The following is a 13,556-nucleotide window of genomic DNA, read 5'->3' as shown; positions in this document are numbered from 1 at the left end:
AGGAAAAAATGACGTGACGTTGCTACTGTTTTTGTAAAATTCAATTTGAAATAATGTGCTCGAAAGATCAATCGTAGAAATCCAAGACGTACCATTCAATTAACCAAGAATCCTTTCCAAAGAGAGTATTCTAAATGATTTAAATGAATGTTTTAAAGCGAGGCGGATATCATCCTTACCATTCGGGACCAACAACAACATTGCCGTGCTCCCCCCCCCCCGCAGACCACTGGTCTATGCTGCTACGAGCTATCAGAACTGCAGCAGTACTGAAGATCAGCCGCCTACAACGTAGAGGGCATAAGGAATATTCCGACGAAGAAAGAAATCTCCTGACAGACGAGGTGTCCCACCATCTCTGGATGAATGCCCCGCCAATTCTAGGAGCAGGAGAAGTAGAAGCATAAGGGTGTCATTCAACCAGTATACAAAAAGAGCAATAGGCTGGAATTATCGTGTTGTGATTCTTACACTTTATTTAAAACTTAATAGGAAACACGGTAAAATAACACATAAGACGATACGCGAATACTGGTGTGTGGGTGTGCAACCGTCCGTTGCCCTTGAGCGCTCGGTATCAACTCTCCTGCGGCTCCGGTCCTTGTTCGCCAATACGGGAACACTCAGGCACTCAACACGATCGTGCTTCAATAGTCGACAGGCGAATGTCGACGTCGAGCAGCTGGCGCTGCTGAGGCTGCGTTCCCACAACATCTCCCTTCTTTTAATACAGCAGGTACGGGTCGAACCAACGCGGTGCTTTTCTATCTCTAAAAGAGCGGCGTGGTGGTGGTACCGGCTGTGCTCCTCGATGCGACTCTTCAGGGATGCAATCACGTTCAGGAGGTGGTGATGCTGATAATTGGGACACGGTCCTGTAAGATGATGATTCAGCGGACGACGGTGATAGATTACACGGAGCTGAATCGGACGGTGGCGACAACGACGATGACGATGGAGACGATGAGGACGATGATGACGATGAATCAGGTGACGACGACGGAGGCGTAAGGTTCCACTCATCCAAGAGAATATGTAGCGGCAAAAGGTGTTTATCACGCTTACTGGCTTGCTGGTTAGAAGGGACCCGACGACGTAGTTGGTTGATATGGCTTCGTATAATCTTATGGTCCTCAGTCATAACACGGTACATTACATTGCCGCATTTCCGCAATATTCTTCCTGGCTTCCATTTCCATCCGTTTTACGAGTAAATCTTTGCGAAGACTAGATCATTTGGGACGAAATTGCGTCGTTGCTCATCGTTATTGGTTTCTTGCGGTTTAGGCACAGGGCGTATAAGCTCTAAACAAGTGCGAATTTGTCGTCCAAACATTACTGTCGCTGGCGCTTCGTTATTTGGCACTTGAGGATTTGGCGTGGCGCGATATGTTTGTAAAAACGTGTCAAGTGCATCTTCTATTGCAGTTCCATCGCTCGTGATTTTGGTTATGGCGCGCTTGAATGTATCCACGAAGCGTTCCGCTTGCCCGTTAGACTGAGGGTGGAACGGGGCGGATGTGAGGTGCTCTATGCCGTTACAAATACAAAAATCCTCAAATTTGGAACTGATGAATTGGCGACCATTATCGCTAACAAGGGTTACTGGCATACCGTATCGCGCAAACATGGTATTAAGGATTCGTATGGTCGCTTTGGAAGTTGTGCTGGCAGTCCTTATTACCTCTGGCCATTTAGAGAAAGCATCGACTACGATTAAGTAGGAGAAACCGTCGATGGGGCCAGCATAATCGATGTGGATACGTTGCCACGGTGCAGTTATCTCAGGCCATGGTACCGGGCTAGCGTGTGGGGTTGATTTCGCTGCGGATGCACAAGCGTTACAAGATGCTACAAGTTCAGCGATATCAGTGTCTATCTTCGGCCAGTAGACGTAGCTTCATGCGATCGACTTCATCCTTTGTACACCTGGATGGCCGTGATGTAGTTGACGCAGGCATCGTTGCCGGAGAGCCTTTGGTATGATGACTCTCTCCCCGAATAAGAGACAGCCTCCCATCTCTGATAAAGCTTCTTTCCTAGCGTAGAAGCATGCCAGCTCACCGCTGAACGTACTGTTACGTGGCCAGTCTTGTCGTACAAACTGTATGACTTTGCTCATAATGGGATCGGATTTAGTAGCCGTTGCGACATCCGTTGCATTTAATGCAACTGAACTCAATGAGTTAACGACGACTGATCGTATGTCCTCCTCTAGGCCGATGCTAGCAATCACGTAATCCTCCTCTAACTTTTCGTGATTTCGAATCAGTCGCGAAAGGATGTCGGCGTTCCCAAAATTGTCGGTCGATACGTAATTGATGTCGAAATCATACAGCTGTAAGGTGAGCGCGAATCTCTGCAAGCGATTGGCGGTGTAAACGGGGATGCCTTTCTTGCTGCCGAAAATTCTCAAAAGTGGCTTGTGGTCTGTTTGTAGAGTAAAATGCCGTCCAAATATAAAATTATGGAATTTCGTCACAGCGAAGATAATTGCCAAGCCTTCCCGATCTATCTGGCTGTAGTTTTTCTTTGCCTTTGTAAGTGCACGGGACGCATGCTGCACAACTTTAAAAGTTCCATCGGGGAACTTGTGACCGATTGTTGCGCCTAATCCGACGGATGACGCGTCCGCGGATACAACGATCTCACGCCTTGGATCGTAGTGCGTCAGGAGCAGTTCCGATGAAAGGATACTTTTGAACTGCTCGAAGGCTTTTTGGCATTCAGGGGACCACTTAAACGAACTGCCTTCTTTCAGTAGGTTGTCCAACGGGTATCGAAGCTTGCGCATGTTCGGGATGAATCTTCCATAATAGTTAACGGCGCCAAGAAAGGAACGTACACCACTAACGTCGGTTGGCGCTGAAAGATCCTTTATCGCAGCTATTTTGGCTGGGTCTGGACGAATGCCGTGGTTATCGAGAATGTGACCAAGGTAGCGAACTTGGCGTTTGTTGAACGAACATTTCTCCGGGCGGATGGTGAAACCATACTCCTGAATGCGTCTCAGGGTTTCGTTTAGTACGTCGTCGTGTTCCCGTTGTGTTCGTCCACCAACGATAACGTCGTCCATGTAACTCGTGACACGTTCCATTCCAGCAAGCATTTGGTCCATAAGCTGCTGAAATGCGCCTGGTGCTACTTTAATCCCTGGTGGCAGGCGATTATACAGGTACAACCCTTTATGCGTGTTTATGGTGAGCAAGCGGCGACTTTGCTCGGCAATGGGAACCTGTAAGAAAGCATCAGATAAGTCAATTTGGCTAAAAATTGTCGAGTTACTCAGTTTGGTGTAGATGTCCTGTGGCGGTGGCAGCGGATAGTCATGTGGGTGGAGTGATGCGTTGAGTCCCGTCGAATAGTCTCCGCATATTCTCAGTTGTCCATTCGACTTGCGTACCACTACAATCGGTGCTGCCCACTCGGAGTGCTGGACTGGTGTGATGATATTGAGTCGCTCCAGTCTATCAAGTTCGGCGTTCACTGCATCGCGCATGGCATAAGCTACGGGACGTTTTGCGCAGAGAACTGGACTGCAATTCGGCTTCAGGTGTAGTGTAACCTCAGCTTTCGTACAAAAACCCATCGTTGATTTAAACAGGCCGGGAAATTTTCGAACGATCCCATCCTCGTCGCCAACTGTTGTGATTCTTACACTTTATTTAAAACTTAATAGGAAACACGGTAAAATAACACATAGGACGATACGCGAATACTGGTGTGTGGGTGTGCAACCGTCCGTTGCCCTTGAGCGCTCGGTATCAACTCTCGTGCGGCTCCGGTCCTTGTTCGCCAATACGGGAACACTCAGGCACTCAACACGATCGTGCTTCAATAGTCGACAGGCGAATGTCGACGTCGAGCAGCTGGCGCTGCTGAGGCTGCGTTCCCACAACATATCGAATTCTCGAGCCATCACAGTTATCAATGCCGCCGACAAACTCGTGTTCCAGATCCTGTTCTGCAGATTTGTGCCCCTTGTTACAAACTTCGTCGGCATCTTCCAAGCTGGGTTTGTTGGAGGCAAATCTGACCATTTTTTTTTCTTTTCTGTAGATCCTCCAGAAGTGCCGAGAGCGTCTGATACCTAAGTATCATCTGTTCATCGATTTAAAGGCGTCCTACGACGCCATAGACCGGAATGAGCTGCATAGTGAGAGTATCGAACATGCTGTCGGAATCGTTCGAATCTCACAGGGGTCTGAGGCAAGGTGGCGGACTCTTCTGTCTGTTCTTGAACATCGCCCTGGAAGGTGTCATTCGAGGCGCGGGGCTAGACCACGATATCTGTGGCTTGACCCTCTACCGGTCTCTTCAATTTCTTGACATGGCTAACATGAACATCATCGGCAAGACGACAGTGAAGGTGTGTGATGCATACACCCGACTCAAACGTGAAGCAGCAAGGATTGGATTGAGTATCAATGCGACGAAGATGAAGTATCTGCTTGCTGGAAACTCAGACCATCTGGGAAACAAGGTATTAGTTGACGGCAACAACCTCGAGCTAGTAAAGGAGCTCTGCTATCTTGGGATGGTCGTTACTTCGGAACACGACATAATCAATCAATAAAAAATTGTGGCGTTTTCTCGTGCACATTTGATAACGAAAACGGCTATAAGTATATATCGAAAGAATTATCTCAAAATTTGAGGTAACTTGCATTCTTCTGGTGTGGTTTATTTATCGATTAATGTACATTAATTAATATTAATGTAAAAGCTAGGGAATTGCACCGGAATCACATAACCAGGGTGCCATAGAGTCCAATTTCCATTATTTTAAGTTCACATCCCATACGAAAGAGTCAAAGGAGAGTCCCACTATGAGAACCCCTGGAAACCCAAGCGCCACAGATTAAGCTTAAACGACTGGAAAATTGAATATCCATAGTAAAAAAATGAAAGCTCCACAGCTTCATTGGTTTGATCAAGAGATGGCGTATTACAACTCATCATTATATTGCTATCCTTTTCTTGCAATGTGTTTCGACAAGTTTCATCTTATCATGTCATCTTATCATCTTATCATCATCTTATATAGCCTTCTAACTTTCTGAGCAAAAATCTATGTGAATGGTCGTGTGGTCAGATACGTGGGTATCAACACCAACGACCATTACTCAAATCTCATTCGCCTCAGAGCTGGTGGTTTCCGTTGGAGTTTAGTATTTAAACAATCGTATCGCCGTTCTAGTTCTAGTGATGCATAACTTCAATGCGAAACCATACAACAGTACAGAGGAAATGAGAAAGCTCTCCTCCAAGCGATGAAGCTCTCAACTGGTTGGGGTATCCCACCAACAGATAGCGCCACCAGGTATTTTGCTATTTTTAGAATGCATGAGTCGTTTGCCGCCTGCTAAACGAAGTCTTTCTATATTCCGTTTAGGTAGAGAGCTTGAGCCGTTTAGAAGCCGTTTAGTGGTCTTTTAGTGGATTTGTGGCATTTGGGTTGTTGTTCATTCCTGTTAAAATAAACGACCGTCAAAACAGTTAACGACTGCTCGATATCGCATACAGGCAAACACGGGGAAAAAAATCGAGCAGTATAATTAAACGACTGTTAATTTGTATTGCATACGCTCTTGACAGTCGTTTGTTTAACGGCGGCATAGGACCAGTCGTTAAAATTAACAAATGAACTCAATGCGATCGCGATGCCAAATTCTAGCAATTTTTAACGACTTTGGTTAATTTTTAACGACTGTTAATTTTAAACCATTTCTTTCGCGATGCCAGCTATTATCTACGAGCCGCATGGACAATTTACGTGAGATTAGAACTCATACTCACATGATTTTAAATTTCGTGCACAAACAAATCATCGAATCTTTTGTAAATATATCTCATTTTCGATAAAATCAATAAACACACAAAAATGCACATAATAACAAAGACATCTGTACTATTTTCTAAGCTTTGTGTTCAGAAACAATGATTAACGGTTCTAAAATGACGTAAAGTCCCTCAACTATGGCGACCCCTAAAGGCCCTAATCCACCACCTGATATTTTTAATCCACCTTGGGTTAACGATTCTAAAATGACGTAAAGTCCCTTAACTATGGCGACCCCCCAAAGGCCCTAATCCACCACCTGATATTTTTAATCCACCTTGGGCCACGGTGTCCCCGTGGGCCAAGGTTTGTTACAGAGATGAGGTGGGGAGATCTAGAGCATTTAGATCAAAGTGGGTATAGGGACTAGGTGGGCTTATAGGTTTGGCGGGAAGGCCATATTGGACGAACGAATGACAGGAGGGGATTCGATTGTGATCAAGGATAATGTATTTAGAAGGTTGATTTTTATCGCTTTTGCTGGGTGACATTGTGGGGGACATCTGTCACTCTCTACATACAAATTTCATTACCCCGCACCAGCCCTCCCCGATTGTTATACCGGAGCCACCGGAAGAGAATTGTCAAGTCGAGAAATGTTATTTTGCTCTGAACAACTTCACCTTGTCATTTATAACACCTTGATTGTGATACGTAGTTTTTCACCCACACTTCGACACATCATCCAAAATAGCCATTGGAAACCACACGCATACATCAACAAATGATCGAATCCCCTCCTGTCATTTCGTTTTCATTTTTCTACAGTACGGCTGTCAATTTGTTCGGGATAAGCCCACCTGTATAATAAACCCCACTTTGATTTTGATAATTCATCACATGACATAAGTTATCTAGGATGCAGGAAACGGTCAGAACATCGCCGCATGCAAGGTGTGTTTATTTAGAATGTGAATTATTAGCGCGTTTGCCGGGCGCCACCACAGAGTATTGTTCTGTCAAATCGCATACAATTTTCTATATCCCCCCAGCTCTTCCCGATTTTAATACCGGAGCCCGAAGTATTGTTATGTGAAGTCCTGAAATGTCAATTTGCTCTGTAGCACTTAACCTCCATATATCCATACACCTTGGCCGAATGCAATTTCACCGCATGCTTTTGTATAGGATTTGATGTTGTTGTACACAGTCCTTGATTTTGTCACTTGCGTGGCCTTGCGCCTAATGCTTTGAATCCCGTGGACCTTATATCAAGTCAAATTATCTCGTCAAATGTCAAAATGCATTAGATTATACCACCTGATATCCTCAATGCACCTTGTGTTTCTGTTGTCACTCGGTTGACGTTTCCAGGAGCCATTTGCCGTCATTTCTAAAGCGTCTATCTACTCCAGCTCTAATTTGTGCAATGGTAGAGACATTAAAGGTATGTAAATTAAATTTATTATTTTTGGAACTCCATTGCTTGAAATTTGGTGTGAGCAAATTCTGAACAACGGGTTTCTGCTTTTGACAACTTCCAGATGAAGGACAAGAACAAAAAAGTAGAATGCTTTTTGCGTTCTACCGGATCGGAAACATCGGAGATATCTCCTCAGGCAATTCCCCTGCGTCGCCGTACTCGTTGGGGTCCTCTGGTACCAAATAACGTGACAATCCCCAACCCATGTCACCAACCCATGTCTACCACCCAGCCGGATGAGAACCCGTCTCCGGGGGCATGTACGGAGAGAGAAGTTACGGTCAACACCCAACGTTTCCGCTTTATTCCTAGAGTTGTAGCACGGAAACTAGGTGTAGCTAAGCGTCAGACGGAAACGACGGTTGTGATTTCGTACCAACCGGTGCCCCAAACTCAACAGGACGGGAACCGGTGTCTGGTGACGCCGATGCAACAGACGGCCAAACGGCCGATTGCGGAGCGTTGTCTGATCGAACCCAAGCGTGTACCGTTACCGAAAAAGAAACGGTGCTTGGTGATCCCTGATCGCCTGCCATAAAAATAGGTGACCTTAAATGGAGATAGTGAAGTTGGGCGGAGATCGTATGATATCTAATAATAAACGTCAGTTAATTTAACATCGCTTGATTTTATTACGATTGCCTCTACGGCAGACGAAGGCGCGAGACCGTGAGCGGTTTCGGACACTCCTGAGGCAGGCCAAGACCGCAAAGCGGTTGTAGCGCCGGATAAGTAAGTAAAGTAAGCCTCTACGGTTGAACATATTTGCTTAAAACTTACGTATTGTTACTAAACTAAAGCTAAACACTAGCAACGGGACGCTTGTGGCAAAGCCTGCAGTACGAAAAGGTTTCGCAAAGGGTAGTCTAATCTGGAGCATCAACACTCTTACGTAACAGGTTACTAACGAATGCCACACAGAGGCGATAATATAAGCAACTTTTAAAGTGCCTTTACACAACCTCAAGTTTCGTGTTTCATTCGAACATCTTGTTACAGAAACCAACAGATGCGTACTCAACCACAGGGCGCACCAGTGAACAATATAGTACTACAGCTACGACAAAAACCGATTCCGAAACACCATTCATGGTTCAAATCTAGATCGTATCTTGATTTGGCTTCTTGTTCAGGGAGTACTAATCGATTCATTCAAAAGCTGCATCATTTCTGGATGCTTTTTCAGATGTACCTGCTGATCAGGTGATTGGCTGGTATTATTGAATCCGTTCGTAGCGGCGGCGTACGTCCCGACACTCATTTTCCTAACGTACTAGATGGTTGCTACAGTTATTTGCCGCGGCGTTGTAGGACTGGGCTCAAGAAATGTGTTGCCATCGCTAGAAATTTCTTGTGAGCGCCGTACGTCCCCGCTACGAACGGATTCAATAATACCGGCCATTATCTCAGTGAATCACAAAAGAACTCACCGAATTGACCAACACAGTTGATACATGTTTGGCAAAAAAGGAATACTGTTGAGAATAGCACTGGATTTGAAAAACCACGAAAATGATCTCAGGAGCTTCTAGAAGCCATCTTCCAGAGGATGAACTATGAAAGCATTGTAACATAAGTATCCCTGGCCTGTTTGATTAATTGTTCAGTAGTGCTTTCCACTCCAATCTGCACCATATATGTCCATGAATTTGAGCATGTGAGTGTGAGCATAGGTTTAATAAGTAAATTTACATACCTCTAATTCGGTTCACTTCGGACTTCTTCCAAATTCTTCAAATTATGCGTATTAAAAAATTAAACTTTGTTGGACAGATAGTCAAACTTACATTGATGTTATTTTATTAATTGGTCCACACCGTGACCGTGGATTCACGCAAAACTGAGCAAAGCGTTATGAAAAACGCCAACAAAACGCTCAGACACTTCCCAACAAAAGCGTGCATAGCATCTTGGCTTTATTTATCCAAAAACTATAAGTTACAATCCAATTACAGTCCAGTTTCAACGATACGTAAATCGACACAGACATATTCAATAGTCTCATTCCTATTGGACCCATTCTACGCGTTCGGATCTTCTTCGAAGTTTAATGTGCTTTTTAAATGCCACGAGGACTGCTAGCATGAGCCAATGGGACCAATGCGCAGTTGGTGGGCGGGAGTGTCAAATTCCACGAACAATATGAAACGTACAGGTGCATGGAATCACATTCGCATTCTTTTTGTCCGTAAAACCGCTCCTCTCGGTTTCATGAAGCATCGAGTTTTGCTTACAGTTGCAGATTCACTACGTTGTGTCTGTTTGGACGAAACAAATGCATGCGTCCGTATCCACAGCAGCTCCAGTTTGGCAGAACTTGAAACTGCGCGACGAGTTACGATCACATCGATACATATGCAATAGCTGTAATTCCTGATTAAGATATGTATGTTCCACAGGGCGTCCAAACTCCGTGAATACCCATGGAAATCAGACACGAGTAGTATCGACGTGGTAGACCAGGACGATAAAGCCTGATGCGATCCTACTCTCTTCCAGGTTCGTATGGTCAAAGCTCAGAGAGAACGAATCGCTTCGTGCCTATCTTGCCATCCATGTCAAAGTAAATTTAAAGTGTACCTTTCGGTTGATTTGGATGATTGCTTCCGGACAGTAGTGGCATTTAGGCTTCGCTTTCAACTGGCTACAGGCTTATCTACAGTAAACCTTATCATCTCTTCGATTGTACTGATTGACTAGCTGAGTCTTTGAAGCAACCATCCAATTCTACCTGCTGCTACCTTCAGAGTGAGAGAAAAAGGATAACATTGATCACCAACTACAATATGGTAAGAATGTCCTTTCCTACCTGAAGTATGCTCCTAAAGCGTTGGCATTAACGCAAACCCTCAGATCACAGCGGCCGCGACGGAAGAGCAAGATCATGATGTCACCACTTGCATCGACATGTGCCTGAGTAAGCGAACGGCAACAGTACTAATACCCTGTTCGAACACAGGCGCTCCTTCTGCTTACGCCAAAACGCATTAAAGAGTGCCATGTAACGATGAGCTCGGGACGCAGCTGTGCCCTCGGGATGAAGTTATCACCGTTTCGGGGTGCATATCTACGAGCTAGAACTTCCGGATGGTCGTAAGACTGTTCGAGAAGAACAATAAAAAGAAGCAAGATAAGAAGGTGCCGTAGCAATAGGACCTCTAGTGATGTAGAGGTAGCCAATTTGAAATTCGCGGAACAGTTCAAAATTACACAATAGATCAGCAGCAGCAACAGCAGCAGCAGAAACATCAACAGCCCTTTTTATGCCATGTCCTTTGGCATAGCTTTGTTGGTACGCGCTCAAAAACACACCAAGATTCTGTGGGAACATTATTCAAATACATTAATAAAACTCATTTGTTAAAAATTATGCAGAATGCCTATGATGGTACAGGTTGGAAAATTGTTACAGCAAAGCTTCTCTCTGCAAAACAAAATCGAATAAGAAATGATTTGACAGTGGTCATTCAACTTCAAATTTCATGATAAAAAACAAAAATGAGTACGTCTAGGTCCATGTGGAAAAAGCTGGCAAAGAAAAATGTTAGATATTAAGTTTAAATTTACGTTAATATTTAAATAAGTAAAATAGTCTCAAATGTATCTATAAAAAATAAAACAGCAGCAAAATTACAACATTATGCAAGCATGCCCGCCGAGTGGTGTACGAGTGGTACACTTGAAATAGTTTTGTTACGTTTGATATGCTCGTATTACTTAAATGTTGGAACATAAAACTGCGCATGAATTTTAACATCTCAATAACGATTTAACATCTGCTTAAAATTTGTATGAGCTTCTGAAAAAGGTTGTTGTCATTCTGCGGGATGACTGCTTGCCGCATTCTCTTTGGTATCTTACGTTTGACATATCCAGGCAATGAGAATCTGCAAATTTGCAGCCTGCGTTGCGCATTCTATTTAAAGTTGTACTCATCCGAATCCAATTTGATTTTATGATTTTTGTGAGGATTTAAACAACTTAAGTAGTCTTATAAGCGCAAATGAGCTTAAAATTTGAGAGAGAGAGAGAGAGAGAGAGAGAGAGAGAGAGAGAGAGATAATGTAGCATTCTTAAAAGGTTTGGGTATGAATCTCCAGATGCAGCGAGTCCGCGAGAAGCATATCACAATGATGAAAGCTTTTGGACACCGGAGCGGGCGCTCGACCGACTGAAAACAGTGCTGGGTCGAGCTCTAGCGCATCACGGTAATTAATTCAGATGGCACCCCAGATGAACTTATTGCTGAACTGCATGTACTTTGAGCGTCGTCGTGCCTGAAAATAGCGGACATTCGCTGCATGGTTGTAGGTATTACAATAAGTGAGGATGGAGTTATCGGTTCGATTCTTTTTCTTTCCAATAGAACGTTTAATGTCGAATTTAAGAATTTGTATCTAAAGTAATACGCCCGAGCTGTTATTTATCAATTAAAAATTTAATACTTTTGTTTCTGCCATTGCGCCTGTTAAATGCATTTTCCGGCTATTTTTATTTGTGAATCTAGTGAATACAACATTTTCCAGTGAACATTCTTCACTCGGCCTAGATAGGCATGTTGATGACACGTGTTTCAATCTCCTTTTTTGCTACGGAACACTCCAGCTCTCTTACGTCTTTTCCTAAAAACGTATCCGTTTCTGTTAAGTTACTGTATCTGGCTTCTCCATTTCACCTAATTGTTCCAAACGTGCTCCGGCAAACCATATTACCCTTTCATTCTGTATGATCCCTTCTTTTTATGGATAGCAATATTCAGTGAAGACGACCAATTCCCGTAAGCATTCTTCGCTCGGTTTAGATAGGCATGTTGATGACGTCGTGTTTCAATCTCCTGTTTTGCTACGGAACACTCTAGCTCTCTAACGTATCAGCGGTCGTTTCTGTTTATTTACTCTATCTGGCTCCTCCATCTCGCCTAATTCTGCCAAACGTGCCGATGATACAAACCATTCTACCCTTTCATTCTATATTAACCTTTCTTTTTGTTGTGACGAGTAGAAAACGCCCTTAGGCACTCAGGAGCTGCGCGCCTCGGAACGTGAGTGTGTTCGGGTTTAGCCAGGGATCGTGAGGGCACTCTCGGATAAGCGGTCAAGCGAGTAGGAACGCGATTAGGAAGTAAGTCGAATAAAAAGTATCCTGTTAGCTGTACAAGTAAACGCGTGTTGTTTAACGTATGATATTACGAACCACCCGAAAACGTAACACTTTTTTTATCGATAGCAATATTCATGCGGTCATTTACTCTCTAAAATCTTATCCCCTAACTCGCTCCATACAAAAATGCGTTTGTATTCGATGCGCGACCCCTAACGATGTCTAGAGCTTTGGCGGCCTCCTCCCCGGCCCATCCTCGTGGCAACTTACCGCCCATACTTCATCGCCGTAGACGTTGTGGTGGCGGTGGGTTTGTATGTGGCGCGCGGATTCACCAGCAGACAGTTCATCGGCTGCCCGTCCAGCTGACGGTTGTGATAGGCGTCCACCGCCCGCTCGGCGTCCTTCAGATTGCGGTAGATCACCTCGGCTATGCCCGGACGGACGAGACGTGACTCTAGCAGATCGCCAATGTCTTCGAACAGCTCCTGGTTTTAGGGAGATGGTAATTGAAAAGTTGAGATTTGGAATAAGATTGAGATGATGAAATTTGCATCTGCTTTGAGCTGTACATAGGTACAGATTGGAGTTGTCAAGAATTCAATGGCAACGGCACGCAACTTAACCACACGTATTCGATCATAGTGGGCTGCGGATCGAAGTAGGCAGCACATGATTCGATATAAACGACCCGAGATTGAAAAGTAGCTGGAACAGGGTGTAATAAAAATATATAGACAGAGAGATCAGGGAGAATGTGACCCGCGATGACAGCTAATTAATTAATTTATGATTTTGGCTATTTTAATCAAAATTATAGTTTTGATTTTTTAAATAGAACTATATATTTAACTTTAGAAAGCCGTATAACATTTAAAACAACCTTTTTAGTTTAACAAAAAATCAAAACAAGATATAAACGGCCCTTGGCTAAAGTTAACGCCATAATGACCCCTTACAACGTTGCTTGTTAACCTCTCTACCCTGTTAACCTCTTGGACAAAATGCCCAAGCAGTTCTCAGGCTAGGTGAGTGGGTTTTACAATTTTGATAAACAGTGCCAAGCAGTCTGGGTAGCCCAATGATGTCTCATTCTTAAAGGAAACATCTTATTTATTCAAGATTTATGACGTTACGATATAACGTGAGTGCGATATTACGTAGATTTTGCCAATTGTTGACAAATTTGGA

The 13,556-nt window shown here is 44.0% G+C and overlaps 2 protein-coding genes across 2 annotated transcripts; one reads left to right on the top strand and one right to left on the bottom strand.

Annotated features, from left to right (window-relative positions):
* Positions 1–1,900: 1,900 nt before the first annotated feature.
* Positions 1,901–3,499, bottom strand: LOC120905633 (uncharacterized protein K02A2.6-like). The gene has a single exon (XM_040316605.1). The coding sequence runs from the start codon at positions 3,497–3,499 to the stop codon at positions 1,901–1,903; it is 1,599 nt and encodes a 532-aa protein (XP_040172539.1).
* A 3,636-nt stretch (positions 3,500–7,135) lies between these two features.
* On the top strand, positions 7,136–7,867 carry LOC120906210. The gene is made up of 2 exons (XM_040317720.1): positions 7,136–7,229; positions 7,327–7,867. The coding sequence occupies exons 1-2, from the start codon at positions 7,212–7,214 to the stop codon at positions 7,801–7,803; spliced, it is 495 nt and encodes a 164-aa protein (XP_040173654.1). The 5' UTR covers positions 7,136–7,211; the 3' UTR covers positions 7,804–7,867.
* The last annotated feature ends 5,689 nt before the right edge of the window (positions 7,868–13,556 follow it).

Source organism: Anopheles arabiensis, chromosome X (assembly GCF_016920715.1).
Source record: "Anopheles arabiensis isolate DONGOLA chromosome X, AaraD3, whole genome shotgun sequence".
Lineage (NCBI taxonomy): Eukaryota > Metazoa > Arthropoda > Insecta > Diptera > Culicidae > Anopheles > Anopheles arabiensis.
This window is presented reverse-complemented; position numbering and strand designations above follow the sequence as displayed.

Coding starts and splice junctions, on each gene's coding strand:
- LOC120905633 (XM_040316605.1), bottom strand. CDS start 3,499: ATGCGCGATGCAGTGAACGCCGAACTTGATAGACTGGAGCGACTCAAT.